Source organism: Coturnix japonica, chromosome 12, assembly GCF_054131305.1.
Source record: "Coturnix japonica strain WE chromosome 12, WE-NBRP24, whole genome shotgun sequence".
NCBI lineage: Eukaryota > Metazoa > Chordata > Aves > Galliformes > Phasianidae > Coturnix > Coturnix japonica.
In genome coordinates, this window is record NC_140674.1 from 16,994,898 (window position 1) to 17,017,713 (window position 22,816).

Genomic DNA, 22,816 nt, shown 5'->3' on the forward strand with positions numbered 1-22,816 from the left:
AAAGACTTTGCCACACTGGTCCCACTAATGGTGGGAGTGCCCAGATCTGCTGTGATCCATATGAATCACACAAATTGATCCAGAAAATATCCTACACAGAAACTTTTGTAAATTCCCTGTTGCGTCAGCACTCCTGATTTCTTAGCAGCAGGAGCTATAAAGAAAAGTCTAATGAAACAAGCCAGGTCAGAATGCAGAAGATATTGAAATCTGGAGGATTTAATTCAATATTTTTATTACATACCTTTGGAACCCTGATTATCCCCACACCCTTCAGGCATTTATTTCACTAAGGAAAATTATACTGCTGATTACAAGATTGCAGCTCCATTTTTACTGCTTAGAACTGTTTTTGTTTTTTTTTTAACAGCTCCTGTTACACTTGCATGACTTTAAAGTTTCAAAACATCTTGAAATTTTTAATTCTGTGTTGCAGAAAGGTACTTATATAGAGATGAAGGAGGCAGAAGATTTGCTTTGCAGTCTTTTTGACGGGAAAAATGTTAGTTTCTTGGTTTGGACAGGCCTATAAATGATTCCTTTGAGTCACTGGGCAGTGAATTCACAGCCTGCTGTTGTCCTTCAGACTAAGTGCAAAATGAGAAACTATGAGAGATGCCTTTAAACAGCATTAAAAGCAACGTTTTCTATGTGGGGAATAAGAATAAATTATGCAGAAATCATGGCTATAGTGTGTGTGTAATCAGACCTGCAATATCCCTCTGGTAAATAAATGACAGATAGAATCAACATATTAGAAATAAACAAGAGTTTTTCCAATAAATCCTTGTACCTGGGCATTTTAAATCAGAATTCACTTTATCCAGATCTGCACACTGAGTTGAGGTCAGGAGAGATTTCCAGAAGTATTAGGATTATTATCCAACAGTTCAGTTAATAAGAGCTGTAGAATTGGATTAGATTTTTGTCATTTCGGATGTTACAGCAATAGGGACCTTTGCCTGACACAACATCATGAATATTGGATGGAATCCTGCAGTGCCTCCACGTTATGATATTATCCAAGGCTGAAGGTTATGAATACATAAGTTACGTTGTTCACTTCTCAGTTGGTAAAAACAATAAAGCCACCACCCCATAATCAAGTTCCGATACACAACTAGATATAATATAGCTTTTCTTTATATATATATATATATATATATATATATATCTGTATATATATCAAGTAAAAAATCTAAAATAGTTGGAGGTAAAAAATGAAAAAATAGCTGATTGTGTTACTTTTTCTTTACAGTGATATGGTAGCAAATACATGGCAAATGAGTAATAAACCTTTACATAAGGAGTTCTGGTCCCATCTCCATCTGCAGGGGCTCAGACTGAAGTAGAAAATGGAACAAGGTGATTTTTGTTGTGTTGTGGGTTTTTTTGTGTGTGTTTTTGTTGTTGTTGTTTTTTGGCTACAGCTTCTGCAGATGACAAAGATGCTGTTGGTAAGACAGAAGGAAAAGACAGCGTTAAATAAATAGAACTCCAAAGTGTTTTGCAAAAGACTGTACATACCACAGGGTAAAATTTACTTCTGAACTGGGGGAGTTACCACATAGCATCACCAAGTTTTACTTAGGCAGAAAATGCTCATGCTTACCCTGGCCTCGCAGTAGTCCACGTGGTGCCACCTGCTCTTAGAAAAACCCCTGTCTTATTTCCCTGCTTTTTATCCCCTGCAGCCAATAACAAAAAGGCAAAACCAGAAATCCATTGGCAGGGCTGAGCCAGAGGTGAGACCTCAGTGATGCACAAATCATTCACTGCCCTTTGTCCAGGTGTGAATTTCCCCAGAATCCTTTACATTGAAAAAGTCCATTGACTGAGCTTGGCAAATGGTCACACTAAGCCCAATTCTGGCTGTAGAAAAGAAAGAAGTACAAGTCTCAGCGTCAAACAACATGATCAACACAAACAGTAATTTTTTCGGTTGTCTGCATAATAATAACATCATGTTTGCATATAGAACAGCTTTTGCATTATTGCTCTACTCATAAGAATATAGTAAGGAACTTATAACAGACTTGCACGTTACAAACTTAAGGTTCTTTGGTGAAGAATGAGAGAACAGTATTTTAGTTGTAATTAACTCCTGGAGGAGTTTTCATTCTTATCTGTTGATCCTTTGGATTCTCTCACAGAGGAGAGAAAGGTATTGAGTCAGCTTGACCATCGCAACGATGGCAACGCCACCGATCATCATGCATGTGGGCCAGAAGAGTGAGTGGAACAGCACGTTGGAGCTGTACAGTTTGGTCAATATCACATTCTTCTGGGTGCCCTCAGGGTCGTAGAAGCAGGAGAAGCGTTGATACTTTCGGAAGTTTTCCATCACAACGTTCACCGTTGACATGGATTCCTCGTAATTCTTACCACACTTGGGTATGTACGAACACTGGGGAGAAATCAGAGGGAGAAAAATGGAGCTCCAAACCAGATACAGTGTCTGTTTTCAGGTGGCAAGCAGGAAAATCTCAAGATGATTATGCTTTTCATAATAAGAGCGCAGTACTATTAAGCTAATAATAAATTTATCCCAGACAAAACTCAATATTTTGTACATCTACAGAATTTCCCATTGGAGAGCCTACAAGTGCTGTACAAATATTAATGCTTTAATCTGCACAGCGGCCTCATGAGATAGGTGAATACATTATTATTGCAAATTTACACATTCAAAAATGAAACTGATGAAGCACCTCTTCATCTTAAGTGGCATGCATACCCGTGCAGAGAGATGGGTAATTGACTCGCTGTAAATACAAATCTGGCAGCTCAGATCTGGCTTGTACGGGATCAAAATGATCTCAGTAGTCATGGGAGTTCGCTCACAGAAGGAAAGGCCAACAAGAAACCTTAATACAAATCTTCCATTGGGGTAGTGCCTCAATTAAGGACAAATAGAAAACCAAAGAGGCTTCACCTATTGCTGGAGCTCAGCCCTGGCTCTTGGGCTGTTGTTTAACTTGTTCTTGGGTCCTGCCATGCTCCCCGGCCTGCACTGCTGATCTTACTTGTACGGGGTGATAGTTAAATTTAGGTAACTTAGTGATGGCAAGATAGCTTTTCAGAGGAAAAGAGACGTCTTTATTAAATTAATGTAACACATGGGTTTTTATTACTATTGTTTTAAGTTATAAACTTTATAAATGTCCCTCTGTTCTTTTTCATGACTGCACTGTGACTTTTCATAGTGTACTGAGACAGATCTCTAGTCCTAATAATATTCAAGGATTAACCTCATAACAGGATTTGATTGATTCATTGGCAAGTTTATTAGCCCAGAATGTGATTTGAAGCACGGCAGGAAGATTGTCTGGAGTTAGCCGAGTGCAGCATTAAGGGTAGAGCATGTCAGCCTGCCTTAATGAATATTTCATAGAGCCCTAGAAATTAAAGATGGAAAATATCAGGGCAGTAGTATCTCATCCATCTTCTTGCTGGTGTGGGGCTGCTCCCCCCAGGATATTCTCTTGCACTCTGCCCAGCTTTGTCTTAAATGTCCAAAGCCGCAAGCCCTCTTCCACCATCTGTGACTCTTTAATAGATCATAATCTAGTCAGTAGGGGAAAATTGTCAGTGAATCTGTACCTGATTTTCTTTCAGTGAATCATGCTATCATGGCCCTAGTAGCAATATTTCCAGCTCTGATGCTTTGTTGACTTTTTTTTTTTTTTTTTATTGCAAGTTTGGTGTGAGATATTTTTGTTCCTTGAAGTCACAGCTGCTACTGTCCTGAGAGAGGAGACTGAATGAGGACTTGGCTGCTGTTGCATAGCCCTCTCCTCTTGACAGAAAACAGCAGACATGTAAAAGCCCCAGTGATGACAGATTCCTGGAATCGGAGGCTACAGAAATGTCCCCAGAGCACAGTGGGGAGGTTCTGCAGATCTTGGCTTCCTGCAGGCTTGAGTATTCCGCAAACACTTTTGAGGCAGACCTGGTGCAGAAGCAGAACTCGAGCTGTTGCCTCCTACGCAGAGCCACGGGCCGTGTCGGGCTGGTTGGGCTGCCTGAGCCAACCAGGTTTGAAGTGATGAAGCCATGGAAGGCAGTCATGCAGGGGAGCTTGATGTGCTTTGCATCACAGCCAGGCTCCTTGTGCCAAAATCATCTCTCCTCCTGCTTCAAGATAACGGGTGCCCTTCGCTCCATGTGCTAATGTCCTTGTTTCAGTTCTGCGCATTGTGTAGGTGATGGGCAGGCAGGGAGGCAGACACTGATAATGGGATGCTTGCAGTGTTTTCTTTGGTTTGATTGTCATTTAGTTTTCTACAGTGCTTGGCAGGGAATTTTATATCTGCCATTCTTATGCTGTGTCTGTGAATGTAAACTACTAAAGCTATGCTGCTGTATTACAGTTCTGCATTGCCAAACACCTGGAGGTCTGCAAATACAGAAGTAAACTTTGTCTGGACCTCTGTCTCAAGTAAGAATTCTGTGATAAAACATGGGAGAAGTGGCTTTTGTGTTGCTAGAGATCTGATCACAAAGAGCACGTGGTAGGTAGTTATAAAGAGAACTTGCTACATTTCCAACCCTACTTTTCTAATTTAAAGGACTGGGCAGTTTGTACAGGCTATCTGCCTCTCAACATGTCCAACCCAAAGCCCTGCTCAGTGAGGAGTCGCTTGGCCAGTCAAGCTGTGAGTATCTCCGTTGAAGGAGACTGCACAACAACTCTGGCCACGCATGTCACTGGTTCTGATGATCAGACCTGCTTGCTTACCTCACTTATGAAGCATGGATATAAACCAGTGGTGACATGAAAGGAATCAAGATGGTGTAGTATGGAATGGAACCAGGGCTTTTGGAACTCTTATAAGCTGCTCAGCCCTTTCTTGGCATGGCAGATGGCTCTGGGTGTAGGACACACTGCCCAGTGTACCTCCCCTGTCAACTCTTACAGTGTATGGCAGCCAAGTAAGGAAAGTATAGCTGTGAGAGCATTTAAGCTGCCATGATTCTTCTATTGGCAAGGGGCTGGTCTTGCCTTGAGGCTAGAGATAAAGTACAGACAGTGAGCACAATGACAAGCCATGAAAAACTGTGGATGCTTTTCTGGGATAGGCTTGAGCAGCTCAGCTGGCATCCATTTACTTCCCATTGAGACTGGCAGCAACATGCCGTATGTCTCAATATAAATGGCACCTGTTCCTCACCACACCATGTGGGACAGCAGCTCCGTTAGGTAGCAAGTCTCCTAGATTAATCATTATTTAAAATCAAAGTGCATTCTGCTCATTTTGCTGCTGGCAAGAGGGGAGAGATGGGCTGCAGGTGCTGCTTGGCATGCGTGGTGGTGCTCAGCAAGGCAGGGGGACCTCTTGGAGGTTGTATGTGCTGGTGTATAACATCTCTGTGCATCCTCATCTGTTCCAGGGCTCAGTGAGCCAGGGCAGGTTTCTCTCTGGCTTGTTTAGAAGGAGGAAGATGGGGAATGTAGACCTGCAAGATAGGGGTGGGTAGAGGGGGAAATAGTGAAAATGGTCCAGTGGCTGCTTAGGGTGAAGAGTTTGCTGGGACATGGATGCAGGGGGTGGGGGTGAGTCTACTGGGAAGGTGCGATGAAGCAGGAGGAGGGTGCTGAATACTGAGCACGGGTTGAGCAGGTGTGGGGTTTTTGCCATTTCCTCTGTCTTTTGGGAAAATACTATCTAATCTGTAGCCATGTGTTGTGCTACAGCTGCGATGATCTTTGGGACTGAAATGGGACATCCTCCTAATCCCCCAAGATCTGCACTAGGGATTGTCTCAGTGCCTCTGCCACCTAATGCAGATCTTAGAAAAGGTTTGGGAGGAGGGGGTCCCTGCAGAAATGGGCTGTGCTGGCCTGAAGCCTGGAGGCTCTGCTGATCCCAGGCAAGTATTTCCAGACACGGCAAGCATCCACTGAAAACTGTGTTTGAATTCAGGTCACATAGCCAGCAGCACATGAGGAAAACCTAGGAATCCTCTTGAGAGCAGAGCTTAACCTGTAAAACAACCTTGGGTTGGAGGAGCATTAACTGTGCCCACATGAAATTAAGAGGTGGAGGTGTTTGGGAGAATTTCAAAACCTGTTTTCATCAAACACAAATCAGTAGCAGAATGTGGAGATTTATGCTAAACCTCCTGATTTACTTGAATCCAGTAGAGTGCAGATTGATCTGATCTGTTTTAATCAAATCACTGGATATTTACTTCTGTCCCAACAGAGTCTCAGATCTACCCTAGCTTGTAGGTGCTGAGAAACAGGCTGTGGGTGCCTCTTTTCTGCACTGTTGGGGTGGAATGGGGACACTGCTGCATTTCACACCTCAACTCCAAAGGACTTAGTTTCTCAGCCACAGGAGCTAATTATCCAGTAGAATAACCAGCCCTGTGCAACCACTCGGTGCTTTGACTCATTTTAATATCGCTTCATCTTAATATACAGAAGTAATTTGGTCTCCTGAACTGCTGCCATAAATAGAAATACAATAGGTTACGCTGTCAGCTGCTTGAACATGGGCTCTGCCTTTGCGGACTGCAGCACGCCTGTAGTTTGGGGTTCAGTGTCCTTGGATAACTAAGAAGTTAAAGCCTCATGACTGAGCTGCATCATGTCTTGCGGTCTGTGGTCTTTGGTACCCAGTGCTGGGGATGTTTGGGAGGAGAGATGGGAGCCCCATACACAGCATCACAGAGGCAGCTCACAGCCACCTGTGATCAGGCACTTCTCAGAACCCACTGCCTGCATCACAGCCTCCAGGCAGGAGCTGTCTCTGTCCCACCTGGACTGAGTCGTACTGGGTATCATACATGCTGAAACAGAAGAGTTCTGTTAAAAGTATTTCTGGTTTCAAAGTCTGGATTTGAGGAAATGACGTGAGAAAATGGGCTGGCATCTTAGTCTGCTTTTATTTTTTTTTGGCCCCATCTTTTATCTTGACAGTCTCTTTTCTATAAACCTTCAGCATCTTTGCACCATCTGTGACCCCAGCACTGGTGGGGGGATGAGAGAAGGAGGCTCCAGCCACAGGACTGTGACACTGTGCAGGATGTTCTGTCTGCATGGGGTGGAGGAGGAGAATATCCCCCTTCAGAGATGGAAGCTCTGCCTGGGTACTGCTCTCTGCTCTGCTTTTACCAGGGAAGTAGGTGCTGCAAGCCTTCTATCACTTTTAAACAGGGAATGGCTATAACACAGTGAGCAGCCCTTCAGAAATCCATTTAGGAAGAAATTTCATTCCGTGCTCCTACCTCAGAATTAATTTTCATTGTTTCTTCGGTGTGGTAGAGCAGAAGCTTCTGGCCAGAAGAAGTGAGATTGACGTACACCTGCAGGCAGGGGTACTGAGAGATTTTCCAGCAGTCTGGGCCGCAGCTAAATGAGCAGTTGAAGGTTTCGGTGATGGATGCGTTGAGAAGCGAGCACTGAGCTTCTTCTGTCCAGACACTAAGGCAGAAAAAAAGGAGATGTCAGAGCATGGCTAGAAGGGGTGAAAAGCACTGACCGCAGCTCAGAATTTCCACTGGGGGTGTATGTGTGGCATCTTGAAGGGCTTTCACAAGCAAAAACCTGCAGAAGCCCTTTTTTTTCTCACTTTTACCTTTGACTGCTGTTTTATTCACATGTGGGGGTAATAATGTAACACCTACCCACAGGAGACTTGTGAAGTGGGAATATTTGATACTTCCTACTTGCTTCAGGCATTTTTTTTCACATAGTTTGTTATATAAGTCAGCTTTCCACATGAGCAATTTTGACCTTAGCAGCCTCTGCAATTGATCCTGATGCTGCTGAAAGGTCTGGGAGGGTAGTTTGGAAATGCAAATACTTTGAGATGCTTAAAAGGCCTCGATCCCTGTCTCCAAAAATCTAAACTTTGCTTGGATTTAAGAAGTGGCAAATACTTTTATTGCACAAATAAGATGCTGGATGGCATTCAGTTCACCCTCAAGTGTCATGGTTCTTTTTTCCTTATCATGGCAGAGTCAAGGGGGGATGGTTTTCAGTGGTTGGAGTGATATAATTGAGGATATTCATACCAGTTTACTTCAGACACTTGCAGTAGATAACTTAGCACAGACCCTGTGGTGGATAAGCCAACGTGTGCCAAGTTTCGGGCAGTGCTTCAGTTGGGGCACGCAGACTCCCTTTTTGATCCACAATTACACAATTTTCGTTCCCCTAACTTTGCTGATTGTGGTGGAAAAAGCATTGCTGACAGTCTTATTACTGTTCGGGATGGATTTTAAATAGGGCTGATGCTTGAAATCTGTTTTCAAATTCTGTATATGTATTACAGGCCAAAATTTCTTCTCTGTAGCAGAGAAGGAACCCAGAGAAGGCCTTGGAAAAAATTAAGTACTATGCAATAAAGATGAAAGACGATACTTCACTTTCACAAACTGCTGTGTTCTGGGAGGATTTCACTTGTTAAACATGAAAGCAATAACCCACATGGAAAACAACATGCTCCAAAGCAGCTGGATTTCTTTCCAAATTAATTCTCCATTTTTCATTGTTTCTCGAGGACGCTGAATACTTTTGCTCTCTCTAGAGTTTGCCCGGGCTTTGTAGCAAAGCGCTGGGGGGGCTGTTAGGGTTCAGCAGGCAGCAGAACAGCTGATGTGGATATTATGGTTGTGCTAAACTGCAGCAAGGCTAAAGCCTATGGATCAGATTTTGTCAAACAGGGATCTAAATTTTCCATCACTTATGCCTGCTTTGCTCAGCTTGCTTTCGCTGTTGTTATGCCTAATTTGTTTTAGGGTGAGGAAATGCAGAATGTGATCTGTGTTGACCAAAGGAAAAGTTATGCAACTTGAATAAAATCAGTCATAAGAACAAGCCATGGTAAGTCAGCTGGAGCAGTTTGTGTGAGGTCAGGGTAGCTGAACCAAAATTACCTTTGCATGTAGGACCGCAGCAGGGTGATTCCCAGGAGAAAGTACATCATGATAGAGCACACCATCATGGCCAGCCCGAGGAGTATGGCCCGGTCTTCTCCAGCTTTTAGGGCTGTGACTGTTTTCCTTTTGTCCAGTAGATCGTGATCCCTGATTTTTTGGTAAATATTTCTGAGGTTGAAAATAATACATTTTTATGTGAAGTTCATATTTAGTCAATGAACCCTCCTTAGGGTGGGCAGTTCCACCTCCATACCCATCTTGTGGGAGAGAAAGGCTTAAGAATCCTCAGGTGTCCTTATTCAATGGATTCACTCTGACCTGGTGGAAATTAATTCATCTCCAAAACAAATGACAGCCATTTCTGAAAGGGTAAAAAACTCTTATTGCAAAGATAAAGATTAGACACTTGTGCCAGCTCAGTAAGTCCTTCTTTGGTGCAGCTTCATTAGCTCCCAGTATTTATTCTATAGATGAATTTGATTTCTTAGTGCCAATTCAGGGTACTGTAACATATTTTGGTACGTAAGGTGTCTTGTCTTCAGTCAAATATGGTAACAAGTCTGGTGTTACTGTATGCGGGATATAACTTGAAGAAAGTAGTCACTGACATTTTGTGAAGGGACAGCGTTCTGTCCTGATTCCCTGCAGGTTTGTGGCCAGGGAAATGTTTGGCCCTGAGTGAGGCTCAAGGCTCATGAAACACTTTGGGGATTTTGCAATTGATTTCTGTGTGTTTATTTGATTGGGAGCTTATTTGCTTTATTTAAAAAATATCTTTCTGGAAGCTCCGTTGCTCATTACAATGAAAGCTCTGGCAGAAAATTATTCACTAAAGCTATTTGTTCTGGGATTAAAAAAAGCAGATACAACAAACCGTTCCCCCTTCAGCAGAGTCCTTTCCATTTTCTACCCGTAAGTCCTCCTTTCATCTCTGAGCCTTTGATGATTCAATGGGTCATGAGGACACAATGGTGAAGAAGGAAATATTTGAGTACATTTCAAACACACTCAAACTTTGTGGGTTTAAAATGTACTTACAGACCTGAGGCTGGTCAAAATCTCCTGTGTTTTCTGTTACAGTTCTTTACAATCATCCAGGCAGCACCCGAAGCGTGAGAACCGCACACCTCTGAGCCCTGGCACCACCATAACATGGACATGGTAGTACACGCGGAAGGGATTCCTCTTCTACTGTCTGCAAAATGGCAGGTGAGCAACATCAACATCACTGCAAACCCTCATCCTTTAAGATGAGCCACCAAATCTCACTTAACCTTGGAAAAAGGCACAGTGTGATGAAAGACCAGCCATATCGCTTATATCCACCAAATGGGACAAAAGAACACAGTAGAAACAGATGGAAAATAGTACATGAGCACAGTAAAAACAAGAAAAACCATGTTTAATCATAAACTCCTTAAAAGTGCAATTGAATTTGTGTTTAGGTGATGAGTCATAGTCAAGCAAAGCACAGGTGGTGTGGGGTGTTACAGCAAGAATCGTGCTTAGATGCTACTGCCGTCAGTCCCCCATAACTAAGACCTCTTGAGGTTTCTTCATCCTTCTGTAATTTACTCCTTTGGCTGTCTGTGGTTTCTCTTCCAAATCATCCTTTAAAGCTTGTCAGTGTTTTTCTAGTTGGGAATGAAATGGTAATTCTGCCTGTCAAAATTTTCCCTGGTGCTGGGGAGAAAAATAAATTGTCAAGTGGTGGATGCCATTGCCTTCAAATAAGTGACGTAGAGTAATAATCTGATGCTACTTTTTTATGATTATTTGTCAATCTGTGTTTAACTCTGAGAGCTGCTATTATGATTTGCATTGCTCTCAAATGGAAGCAGGCAGGAAGGCAGAAATTGTCATGCAGTTCCAGAACATTACCCCATCACACAGCATAACTTATGTCAGTGCATAGACATAAAACACAGAGCCATCGCTCACCAGTGTCACCAGAGCAGCTAGGACATAAAAGGGATACAAATGGACAATTTAAAAACAAATAGCTAATTGAGAACGGTTGCAAACGCTTCCTATGTGGCCTTGAGCTAAGAGTGTGTTAGAAAAAGATGGACTAAAGGGCCGGTAGAATATTTTGCTGCAGCAAGGCAGCCTGAGCATTGCCTTAACAGCTATTTTACCCTGCCTGTGTGTTTGCTGCTTTGCAGAATGGGTTTTGAGCATGTGTGAACTTTTGGTACATATGAACTTTTGGCACAGCCCAGGGACTGGGTGAGCTGGAGGGGTGCTGTGTTCAGCCAGATGCTGCTGCCCCCCAAGGCTGTTACCACATGGGTCACTGCTCATCTCACAGCTTCCATCTAATAACTGTGGCAACTCCCCACATATGATAGTGGTGTGGAATTGGGTGTATTTTGTTTTTAAAGATGTCACAGCCATCAAAACACAAGCCTGAATGCTATAGCCAAGGAGAAATACAGTGCCTAATCACCTTCATAAAAGAAGTTCCATATCTTATGCAGAGCTGCTCACACTTGTTGCAGCTAAGACTTTTCTCTGCCATCACTGGGGACAGACATTTTAGCAGTAGCTGAAGAGAAAGATGAGGTTTGCCACTTGCTTCCCACTTGCTCTGTGGGCTGCAGGGTTGTTGAGATTCCTGTCTGCTGGGAATATTCAGAGTGACTTTGAACCTACGTTTTCTTCTCTGATATCACAGTTATTATGCAGAAGTCATACTTCTGATAGCTACCGATAGTAGAAGTCCTTGAAGAAAAAGGTCAAAAACCTCTCATATTTTAACCACAGAATTTCTAGTGCTCAGGGGCTTTTCTACTCAGAATCCAATTTATTTACATTTTTCCTCACTGGGAATGCTTAATTGCATCAATTCTTATTATCTGAAGTACTGCAAGAGGATATCTCCCTGGAACTCATACATGAAACTCTGTGGTGGTTCCCATCTCTAAGAATGGACTTCATTCAGTTCCCTACCTTGTTACCTCCAAAAGACACCAAACTGAACTGCACACAACCAGTGCTTTGGTTTTCCAAGCTTATAGCAGTGTGGAAAATATAATGAACTGAGAAGTAATGAGGTCTTGGCTAGGTTTCCAAAGCCTAAGAAGTAGCAGTTGGGGAGCAGCAGTTTTCTCAAACATAGCAATGAATGCACTTCTTGGCCTTGGTCATACCAAAGCAGATGCCCAGGAGACATTCTCCACTCTGGAGGAGGCAATTATCCCTCAGTAAGAGACCCGCTGCTGCAGCAGACTGTTGTTTGCTGCCATAAGTTTGCTGCTCCATCCGACAGCCTTTCTGTCTGAAGCTTAATGAGCACAGAATTCCTAGGAAAGGGTCATGTAGGGGATGTTATCTGTCTGAAATGTACTGACTGTATGATGTGGTGCTGCTGCCAGTGACCTTACACGTGTTAAAATTGCCATCAGACAGCAACGGGTGAGTTCCTCCCGTTGTGTGAGCACTTGCTCTGTGTTCACACCTCTCTTCTGCAGTTCTGAGGCTGCAGTCAGCACTCTCCTGTTCTCATTTTCTCTACCTTCAGTCCCTTCTGATGGCTTGAAAAAGTACCTGGAATTACCACAGCTGGTGTATAGGGGTAGAGGAACATAAGCCTGGGGAAAACTGAATTACAGAAGAGGTCTGCAGAAGTACAGGAGGCAGTTAGATGTCCAGCTCCAACTGAATGCCCTTGGAAACCTGCTGCCAAACTCAGGTCCTCAAAATACTGATTTGGGATTGGGTTATCCAAAGAGCTGAGCACCTCTGTGGCGTTTGCAGCAGACTTCAGTGAATTAGGCTGTGTCCTCCAAAGAAACCCAACATCCTGTGGGCATCTCTGGTACCTGGACTCAAACCCCATTTTCCTGGGCAGATGCCAGCAGTAATGCCTCATTAGAATAACTAATGAGTGTGCTTTACTAATTGGCACTGTAGCTGCACTGACCTCTGGTTTTGTTTCAGTTGAGACTGATGTTTTGTGATTGTAGTTAGTAGTGACTGCAAGGAGAGCTGAAGGAGAGGAGGCAAGGGAGAAGGGGGAAAGAAAGGAAGGGGAAATGTGTTTGGTGGTGACAAGATGAACTGCCCAGCAAATCCCATTACAAAGCAGAGAGATTTTGGAAGGATGAGCCTGAGCGTTACTGACAATTGTTCTCTCGGCAATGATATTTAACTTCTCTCATTCCCAACTGAGCGCTGCCTTTGTCTGTAGACTTAAAACCTCCCCTTTCCTTTTCTTCTGTGCAATTCCCTGCCTGTTTGAGACTCAGTATTCCCATGTCCATCAGCCTATTTCCTGCAGCAGCACTGCTGAACTGGGCTGGACCAGAAGCCAGTCACTTTTCCAGCTGTTTGCCATCACCCAGCTGCAGTGCAGTGCCATGCACGTATGCTCCCCACGTGTGCATGCATAGAAACAGAAAGCACCTCTGGCAGCTGGATGCATCACATAGATGTGAAAAAGGTACAGGTGGCTGGAGGGGAGGTAAAGGTGGAGGAGAGGAGGCTGTGAGCTGTGCCTGGAGCAGGGTGTGTGTGTGTGTGCTTTGGGCAGGGAGCAGGACACCTGTGAAGGGCTTGGAGCCATGGCTGCAAATCTGTGCTGGGGATTAGTGTGCATTAAAGTGTGCTGTGTGCTGCAATAACCTCAGAGTGGGCCTTCAGAGAGCACCTGGGGGGAGCGAGGGGCAAGGGGCTTTGTATCTCTCCTCCCTCCCCCAGTGTCACCGCTGTATAGCAGTGACAGGTCATGGTCCCAGAGATTCCAAACCCATCAGAGACAATCATCGTTGATGCCATTTACCTTTTCTCATCGTGTCTGTAAGATGTAGAGCTCCGGCCACTGGTCCAAATAAACATTTTAGAGGGTCGCCCAGTGTTGGCTTTGCTTGCTGCAGTGGGACGATGGAAGGACCTAGGGAAGAGTGATAGCTTTTGTCACTGCCCACCCAGAGCAGCAGACTAAATAACACCCAGATCCGCCATGGCTGTGCCCAGGAGGGATTATTGGATAAACTTGAGCTGAGATGTAAAGTAATGAAAATGACAAATTGGTGGTGGGAATAAAGGATAAATCATGTTTGCCCCCCTGGTAAAATATGCTCCACAGTGCATAGGCTTTGCACCAGGAACAAGAAATCATCGTCGATTTAAGAAAAGGTAATAGCTGCATCCAATGTTATGGCGGTATTTTGTTGGAAGAAAGTGGCTGTTGTTTAAGCAAATGCATGCTTATTGCAATTTATTGGCTGCACAATGGCCCTCAGTGAGATGAAGCTCTCAGGCAAGGTGTCGGAATGAGGCAGAAGTATGAGACATAAATGCAGTGTTTTATGGAAATATGTCTGATGTGACAAAGATGTCTTTTCCCACAGAAGAATTACTGTCCCGAAACCATTTGGCCAGATCAGGCAGAGCTTTCTCTGAAGCTAATAAAGTACGGTTTGCTTGATGTTTCAACCTGGGCTTCAGGGATTTTCCTTCCAATATCACTTTTCAAGAGATTTCTCTAAAATCCCGCAGCATAAGTTCCTGCCTGGGGCTTCTTTGTTTCACAGGGGTGTGAGACAGGTGGTGCTTTCTCTAGTTTGGCCTTCTGTGTCTTCTGAAGAGGGGAATGTCTCGGGGGTTTCATTTTAACTTCAACCAAATAGATCTCATGAGTGTGAAATACTGCATTGAATGGACCTCAAGAAGTGCTTCTCTTTTGTCTGGACCTGAAGAACTGCCCTGATTTAAGGCATATTTGCTATATCTACTCCTAGAAGATTATGGACACCCTGGATTAATTGAATATGAACAACTGTCCTTCCAGATTGCAGTTTCATTGCCAGGCTTTAAGCATAAATAGTATGGATATGGCTGGTGGGGTTTCCACTCCCCTCACAACTTCTCCTAATCTGCCCCTGAGTGCAGTGTAGTTTGCTATAATCTCCATCTCTGGAAATGGAGCCATACAGATTCACTGTATTTCACGTTACTTCTTTGCTCAGCACTTTGTGCTTTCAGTTCTTACTGAGAAAAGTTTAAGAAAAAACATGAAATATGCTGGATATTGAATGCTTTAATGCAGGTGTTCAAACACTGGAGCTCACTGAAAGATATACCCAGCTGTTGATGCTGCCATCAGAGAAGGCACTTGAACTCCTCAGTGCTCCTTTCCTGGAAAAGTCTGTAATGCCACTATCTGCGTAAACACACTAATTTCAATATTTGTGTAGTGATGAACCTGGGAGAATACTGAAATCCAGCTGAGGTGGCTGCAGGGAAAGACAGGCATGGCTGGGAGCCAAAATCAATGTGTACACAGATGGGCTGCTGGGTGACATAGCTGAGTGCTATCAGGCATGGCACACACAGTAAACAGGTCATGAAAGTGGCTTCAAAGAAGGAAGGCAGTGGAAAGGGACTGTCCTCTGGTCTTTTCCCCATGTCCATGGTCATCTCTGCAGGTCTGTGTGTCAGTAAACCTCTTTTATTTCTTATAACAACAATAGGTAAGCATTGGGGAATCAACAATAAGAATAAATCCTTCCTTCCTGTAATAATTGTAGTTTAGAAGGCAAAATAACATCTATCAGCCACCAGCTAAGAATGATCACAGAAATTTGTATTATGAGACCTTAGGTCTAACTCTATTCCGGTGTTTCTGCACTTAGCATTTCAGGAGAGTGCAGAGCAGCTACCTGAGAGGCCATGATGGGTGTTGGACTGAGACCTCAGCCAGGCTCAGCCTGGATGCTCCCTAGTGCTGGAAAATAAAACGATGTTTGTATTTACCACTGCTGCCTTGAGGGTAAAGGATGGAAAGCCTGGCTGGCTGGGCTGCTATGGCCTGATTGCTCCCAGAGATGGTGGTGAATGCTACCAGAGAGTCTGTTCCTAATTAGGAAAACCCTGGGCACTCGTTAGAGGTGATCAGCAGCTTCTGCTGCCTGCTTGAGTTGGCAGAGCTTCCTGGGTGAGGAGCAGACCCACAAGCTCCAGAGCACATAAGAGACATAGGGTGACAGCTGGGCAGTGAGGGGCTGCCCCACGGCGGGGATGCCAGGGGGGAAGAGAGGTGTCCTTCCTCATCTAACATCAAGGGATTTCAGAGTCCCTTGTGGTGCTGGTGTCTAGAAATGGGCCATATGTGATGGCATTAATGCTGCCTGCTTCATTAGCTGGGCAATCTGAGCTAACGGTCACTGTTTAACACACAATTGCACGCTTAATCTTGTGTAAAATCTTAAGTCTGATGACATCATGGAAGCTACACCAGAAGTCAGGTGGAAGTGACTAAATTTGTATCTCCTTTAGGCAGGGATTATCTTTAAGGTGTGACATCTGCTGTTTCCTACTCACAGTTATGCAGTTAAATGCCAACCTAAGATTCTCCTGCCTGTATCCAGAGATGACTGTGGGGAGTTTGCTAGTCCTGGTATGGAAGTAATGTAAGAGCCAGAATCAGGACAAAAACAGAGCCTGAAACATCCAGCTTCCAGGTATGGCCCATTGCAACATGGAGGGGTAGATGGAAGTGGGGTTGCACCAGCGAGAGGTTGAGGTGAGGTGGTTAAAACTGAGCAGGTCGGTACCAAACTGGCAATTCCTGTGTTGTGACACTATTCACAGGGCAATGTTTCCTCGAATTGCCCTTTTTTCCCTGCAGGGCTCCATGTGAGCCCAGTGCCTGCTTCCTTGAATTCTACTTGTCTGTGGCCAGAACAGAAGAACAGCCAGCATGGACTAAGAGGAAAAGCAATAAGTTAACTTATAGAAGAAATGCATTCGCATTAGTGGAAGACAGTTACCATTTAGGGAACATTTAACGCCCTGCCAGCAGCAACACTAAATTGTGAGGCAGTATCAAAGGGTATATTTCTGCCTTGTGACCAGACCTTGCTATACTGTGAGCTAATGGGCACAGTGTGGGACAGAGCGACATAAATAACTGTGCTTGTTGGAGTATCCCAGGAGCTCTGGCTGCACTCAGTGACTAATCCAGCCAGCAAATGACCTTGAATTTGGGGTTCCTCATTACAGCAAGGGAAAAGTGGGCAATGGGGAGCTGGTGCTTATGTACTAATGAGTTCAGGAAGACTGGTTGCTAATGATGCTGCATTAATGGTTTCACCTCTATTTCTGGCCTTTCTCCTAAATCTTTCTTGAGCTGAGGGCTGAGTGTTCCACCTGGCTTTTGAGTTGAAGGAGGGTGATGCCTGGGATTGATCTCGCTGCGCTCCACTGGCACAGAAATGGCTGAGATGCTCTATGTCCCAAGGAGAAGGATGAGGCTGCTAGGTACGACTGAAGCTATCCCATGGGGATGTAACTTAGCTATGTGCAGAATACAGGGACATGTGGTTTTGTTTTCAAAGACAAAACTTTTAACTTCAGGTCATCCCTTATAATTATTAAATCCATCTGCCCATTATTATACAGGAGTCAAAGGGATGTTCAGAAAATTGAGTCATGCTTCTTTACTACGTGTTGGCATCCAGTATGTACTTCACAAATAAATATTCCAAGGCAACCTCTAAATCATCCAGATTTTCATGTCAGGATCTTTTTTTCTCGAGTACTGATTTATTTGTGTAAAACCTTCAAGCCTTATTATTCAGTTATTCTTTTAAGCCCTCGGCTTCTTTCCTACCTGGCTCCAAGAGCTGCCTGCCTGGTAGGCAGTCCACACAGCACAGATGCAGACTTTATAGTCTATACTCCTCCTGATCTTTTTGACTCCTCTTCCCTCTTTTTTTTCCCCAAAGCCTCTTCCTGTCCATTGCTATCTCCCTGATAACTTGTTTCTCTCATCCTGGCTACAGTGAATTCTGACTTAGCTGATCAAAAAGACCACTTTCTGAAGAAATTCTTGCATACACAGGTCAGCTACAAGAGAGAGAGCTGCTGCTTGTTATTGCAAACAAGAGAGTCACATTCTCTCTTCTTTGATGACCTTCTGGGCTACTTCCAAGAGCCCTGAGAATGTGGTTCAGATCCCTTATTCACCTAAGGGCTGTGTTGGTCCTCCTGCTCTACCTGGCAGAGGACACCACCAGGCCACCTTCAGCTGGCAGAGTAAAGAACCAGCCCCACTACTCCCATGTTTTGGTGCTACTGAGTTTGTAATCTAAGCACGCGGCGATGCTTCTCTTGGCACTTTGCAGTTGCTGTGGATAATTGTCCCCTTTGCCCGCCAGGACTCTGCAGACATTTTTAGCTTTCTGTGCTTTGTCAGTTGTAAATTAATTTGAATCAACGTAGAAAGTGACATGTTGGACAAGCACTGTATTTATCATCTCTGCTGCTCCTGGGGTTCAGAGATCACCTATAACATGGGCTGGTTTTGGGGGGGGTGTGCAGCAAGGTCAAGCACTGTGTCACAAACCCCATGTTGAAGAGCAAAGGCAGTGCCAGGTCCCATCAGCATTCCCTCCAGCTCTGTGCAGCTATGCCTCAGTGTCACACTCTTCCAGAAAAAAATCTGATCTGAGAAGTGCATGGTTTTTAAACATCCCTGAAGAGATGTTTCATTTGAGAAAGACAGCACTAAAACCCTGTTAAAACCCTTCCTGTGTGGAAACACAAAGGGGGTGACAGGGAGAGCGTCAGCTGCCCTAAGGAAATTGCAAAGGAGGAATAAGTTGTAGAGTGCTGTGGTTTGGGAGAGGGGTGAAGGCAGGGAGAGATGAACAGCCACAAGGCAGCACCCAAAGGGAAAGCAGAAACAGCTGGAGCAGATAGGGCAAGAGTGGCTTTTCTCCCACCTAAATCCTTGAGCAGCTCAATCATTTTTATCTCCTTTGAGTCCGACCCTGTGCCATCGAGAGCACCAGTCAGAACAAAGAGAAGGCAGAGGCAATGCTGAAAGGACAGCCCAGTGGGAGCTGAATGCTCTGGCACTATTTATTTTTGAGTCCACATTTGGATTAGCTGTAAAGAGCTGTGTGGATAAGCAAGCAAGCAATTACAGCTGGGACGTGCTGCTCATGAATGGAAATGGCTCCAATCTGCTTGGGACATATTGAAATTCTAATTCAGTTAGATTCCTTTAGTTACAGCGTGCATCACAAGCACTAAAAGCGATCGGATTAAAAAATAAATACAAGTCGTATGCTGTCTTTGCTCTGCCTTCACTGTTCTCCTTTCTCTCCCTTCCCTCCCCTATGTTAGCTGTTGTTTGACTTTATTTTCTGTGGCAAAATAGAGTGGTCTGCATTGAATAGCTTGTTAATTTTTATGAGAGTCTGGCAGTCTGCAGGTGGCTGAACGTGCTCACTGCTAACGGGTAGACTAATCTGGAGAATAACTGAGGTTTCACATGTCATGTCTTGCTAAAGGCCATTACTCAGTGGTGTTTGTATTGCTGCAAATGTGCAGGTGCAAAACTGAGGTACAGAGCAAGGAGACTGTTTGCACAACTAAGGAATGGCCTTGATGGGGACAGGCAGCTTTAATAATTCCATGCTACAGACGTAACTGAGGCACTGAGCTGTGAGGTAAGCATCTCTGTGGCAAAGCCAGAAACCCAGTTCTGATCTCACAAGCATCCTTCCTAATTTTCTTAGTACAAAAGGGTAAATTTTGCAGGATAAATATTCTGTGGTAATTTCTCATCTTTTCGGAACACCTCCCTCACTACCTGTAGCCTTTTGTTACTTGAATATGATGAACTGTTGCAGTCAGCTTCACCAAATAGAATTTTGCATGCAAATGCCATAGAATAATACTGGAAATAAGTTTTCATTCATTAATTTCATATAATTTCCACTTTACGTGTCTTTATTTTTTTTAATGCAATTCTATAGAGGAATTTGACCAAGTCCGATTGACTTTGGAGCCTAAGTCATGGACAGAACGGCTTCATCGCTATGGACTGCTGAGCTTCTTTTCTGTTTGCTTTATCCACTGGTAGGGGTCTCCAGGCCCCTTGTCACAGACAGAAACCTCCTGTCTAAGTGGAAAAAGACACTGCAGAATCCTAAATTTTACAGGAAAGGTGCACGATCCAGAGAACAATTTCCAGAATAAGAAAAGTGAAGCATTTCTGATGGATTCATTTTCACAGACCAAATCCAGCCTGGGGAAAAAGACTGAGAGAAAGTTAGAAATGAAATGGGGTACAAAAAGGCAGAGGATTAGAAAGACGGGGAATGTAACCTATAAGGTAATAACAATGTGCTCACAAAAGAGAGAGTAGAAATGTCTAAGTATTCCTCAAAAATAGTCATGAAATCTACAGAAGTATTGGAACAAAGTGGACAGGAAATCTGGTGAAGTGAGTCAAATGACTACTGAGATGAGGCTGATGAGCTGTGTTTGGTATAATGCTGCTACAATCTACTGGGTAAAAATCACTGTAGAAACCAAATCATCTGCTTTGTGGGTGAGTTCAGAGCATGTTATGCTGGATGCTACAGATGCAGACATAGCCTCCTTGAAACACCAATAGCTTGAGAGCTTATGAATCTCTGTATAGATGTGTTCTTGTAATATACTTTTTAGCATAAAACCAATTTTTCTTGAGAGTCAGGAAAAAAAGATGATGAGAAAGAACAAAAGCAAAGTCTATATAGGAGGGAACAATGTGTCTGCACCCTCTATGCAGTCTTTAAACAACAAAGAGAACAAAATCTCTGCAGTCCTCTGAGGCCAGCAGTGCTCTGAACAGTGAAAGGGCCACATCCCCAAAACATAAGCCCAATGTATTTTGGTCTAGAAGTGAAAACAGTGGCAAGAACAGGTACAGATGCTTCCATTCCTCATATGGCAATAATCTATATTAATTACAGCAAGCGTCCAGCTTCGAGCAATGTCACTGCAGTGCTATTAATGTTGAAGAGTATTGAGTTTCTAAGGAGGTGAATGTCTTTTTCTCTCCCTAATCATGATTACTTGGTTTAGTACTTGAGCTAAGCTTTTATTTAACCAAGATAAATGGGTATTTCCAAAACCAGCCACTTAACACTATGCATCACATTATTACTCTCTTCTAAAATTTCTTGTCTCGTTTGCTATTTTACATAGCTGCTAAACACAAATAACAATAAGGAGGAGCTGTGCAGAATTCCTTAATGATTAAAGATAAAAAAAAATTAATAAATCTGATTTTGACTCATTACTTCCATCTATAGTGATAATATTTCCACTCAACCACTCTAACATAAGGTTATACCTTCTATCATTTCCCTGTCTTGAAACATGAGTGTTCACATCACATTTCTGCAGACACTGCCAGCCTCACTGACTAATATTTGTTGCTTTCCATTTGGAATCTCTCTTTGTCATTTAAGCTTATGTGCCAACACTGTAGGTTAACATTCAGAAGAGCAGATGGGGAATTACAGGCAAAACTTCTGTCACTGATAATGGGGCTTCTGTGCTTTGTTTCCCTCAGGGCATGGGGAATCTTTCCCTTTTCAGTAGCTCCTTAGTACAGGGCTTTTCTTTCTTCTCCACAGACCAAGAAGGTGATTGTCTGCTGTAGGCACACATTGCTCACAGTCAAGAGATGGCACATAGATGAGCACATCTGTCCTGGGAGATGCTTCCAAGCTGAAGAACATTTCTTTGGGTCTGATCATCTCCATGCTCTGTGGGCTTTGCTCTGGGCTTCGCCACCAACACCATTCAGCAGACACCCAACAGCTGCTGAGTGACAGGAGCTATCAGGATCAAGAGGAATTCACTGTCGTAACGGTCCAAATGTCACACCATTTTTGGAACTCATGACCAAGAATGCAGCTAAAGTAAGTTTAATCCAAAATGTTTCTCATAAATGGGTTCTCTACAGATTCTGCTTGTTTCTAAAAGCTGGTATTTGAATTCCTCAAACTATGTAGGTCAGTTTACAGAAAGATACCTGTGGGAAAGGTCACTAAGCTATCAGCTATCAGCCTGCAGCCGGCCCTGCTGCAACACTGCTGTGCCTCACTGTAATACAGCATAGGAAGCAAATAGCAGCTGATCATCTCCCTCCTAATGTTCAGAGGGCTTTTCTCCTGTATTACTTTGATAGTAGTAATCCAATTACAGCAAATGTCTTCAGAGGCTGTTGTAATGTGGACTGCAGTTTTACTTCATAAGATGTAACTCTCACTCCTAACTGCTCCTCTCTTATATTGGAAATACTGTTGTGAATTTCCCATCTCAATGCTTTTATTTTTTCGAAAGCTGGTGTACAATCTTAATGAAGTCTATCATTTCAGTGCTCTTTGGTATGTACTTCAGAAGAGGCTGGGTACTTGATTCTCTTCCTATTTACATCAGTGAGGCCAGGAGCTGAATTCAGAAGGAATCAAGGAGTAGGGCAATGGCACCGAACTTGTCAGCACCAGAGCAAATGTTTCTTCAGTTTGTTTTGCTGTTTCAGGACCACAGCCTTGGTCCAATCACCAGCTGGACTAACACTGGAGGTTGCTGTGGAATAACTCCTTAAACGGGAAGGAGGTTCCAGAATCTAAATAGAATCTTTAAAGAATTCTCAAAAAGTCAGTTTTGACCTTCATGCAAGCCAAAAAAGAGATTCTCAGTGTCTGTAAGGATTCAAAAATTGATGTGGAACATTTTGTCCTGTAGTAAGTTTGTGATGCCTTAGTGTTTGTATTTCCACCTTTTGCCACAGTGGAAATTCAGGTCATATGTTCAATCAAAGTCAAGTGTTTTATCACCCTTTTGCTCAAATATCTGCTTAAAAGGTAACACCAGCAGCTCTGTAAGTAGTAGATGTATTAAGACAAGGAAAGTCAGCCTTTTGCTCTGTATATAAGAAAATATTTTTTAATTTTATATATATATATATATATTTAATATCCTGGTGGAGCCATGTGCTATGAGAACATGTCACCATCAAAAGTGGTCTGCCACTGACACCTCATAGCTGTAGGAAAACACCGTTACTTGAGTACTTTGGCTTCCAGAGTGCTCCCCAGTGAGATCTGTCTGCTGGTGGGAGGTTCTG

At 43.5% G+C, this 22,816-nt stretch overlaps 2 protein-coding genes across 18 annotated transcripts in view; one reads left to right on the plus strand and one right to left on the minus strand.

The window, feature by feature from the left end:
* Window positions 1–201: 201 nt before the first annotated feature.
* The window catches only part of LOC107318146 (calcium-activated potassium channel subunit beta-2), a 107,966-nt gene continuing 85,351 nt past the window's right edge, over window positions 202–22,816 (minus strand). For 5 of the 15 annotated variants that reach the window (XM_085513271.1, XM_015871599.3, XM_032446557.2 and 2 more), the window contains 4 exons: window positions 13,676–13,786; window positions 8,890–9,060; window positions 7,237–7,432; window positions 202–2,407 (listed from right to left, as the gene is read on the minus strand). In XM_085513271.1, coding sequence (XP_085369397.1) covers window positions 2,123–2,407; window positions 7,237–7,432; window positions 8,890–9,060; window positions 13,676–13,786 — 763 coding nt within the window. In that variant the 3' untranslated portion in view covers window positions 202–2,122. Of the gene's footprint in view, window positions 2,408–7,236; window positions 7,433–8,889; window positions 9,061–9,145; window positions 9,254–9,930; window positions 10,072–13,675; window positions 13,787–22,816 lie in introns of those variants that run through there. The other 10 variants (XM_015871601.3, XM_085513273.1, XM_015871600.3 and 7 more) reach the window with 8 other exon arrangements.
* Window positions 9,969–22,816, plus strand: part of TBL1XR1 (TBL1X/Y related 1) — a 375,211-nt gene continuing 362,363 nt past the window's right edge. For 2 of the 3 annotated variants that reach the window (XM_015871583.2, XM_085513249.1), the window contains exons 1-2: window positions 9,969–10,101; window positions 21,318–21,605. The gene's annotated coding sequence lies outside the window, so the exon portion shown is untranslated. Of the gene's footprint in view, window positions 10,102–19,241; window positions 19,356–21,317; window positions 21,606–22,816 lie in introns of those variants that run through there. The other variant, XM_085513250.1, reaches the window with a different exon arrangement.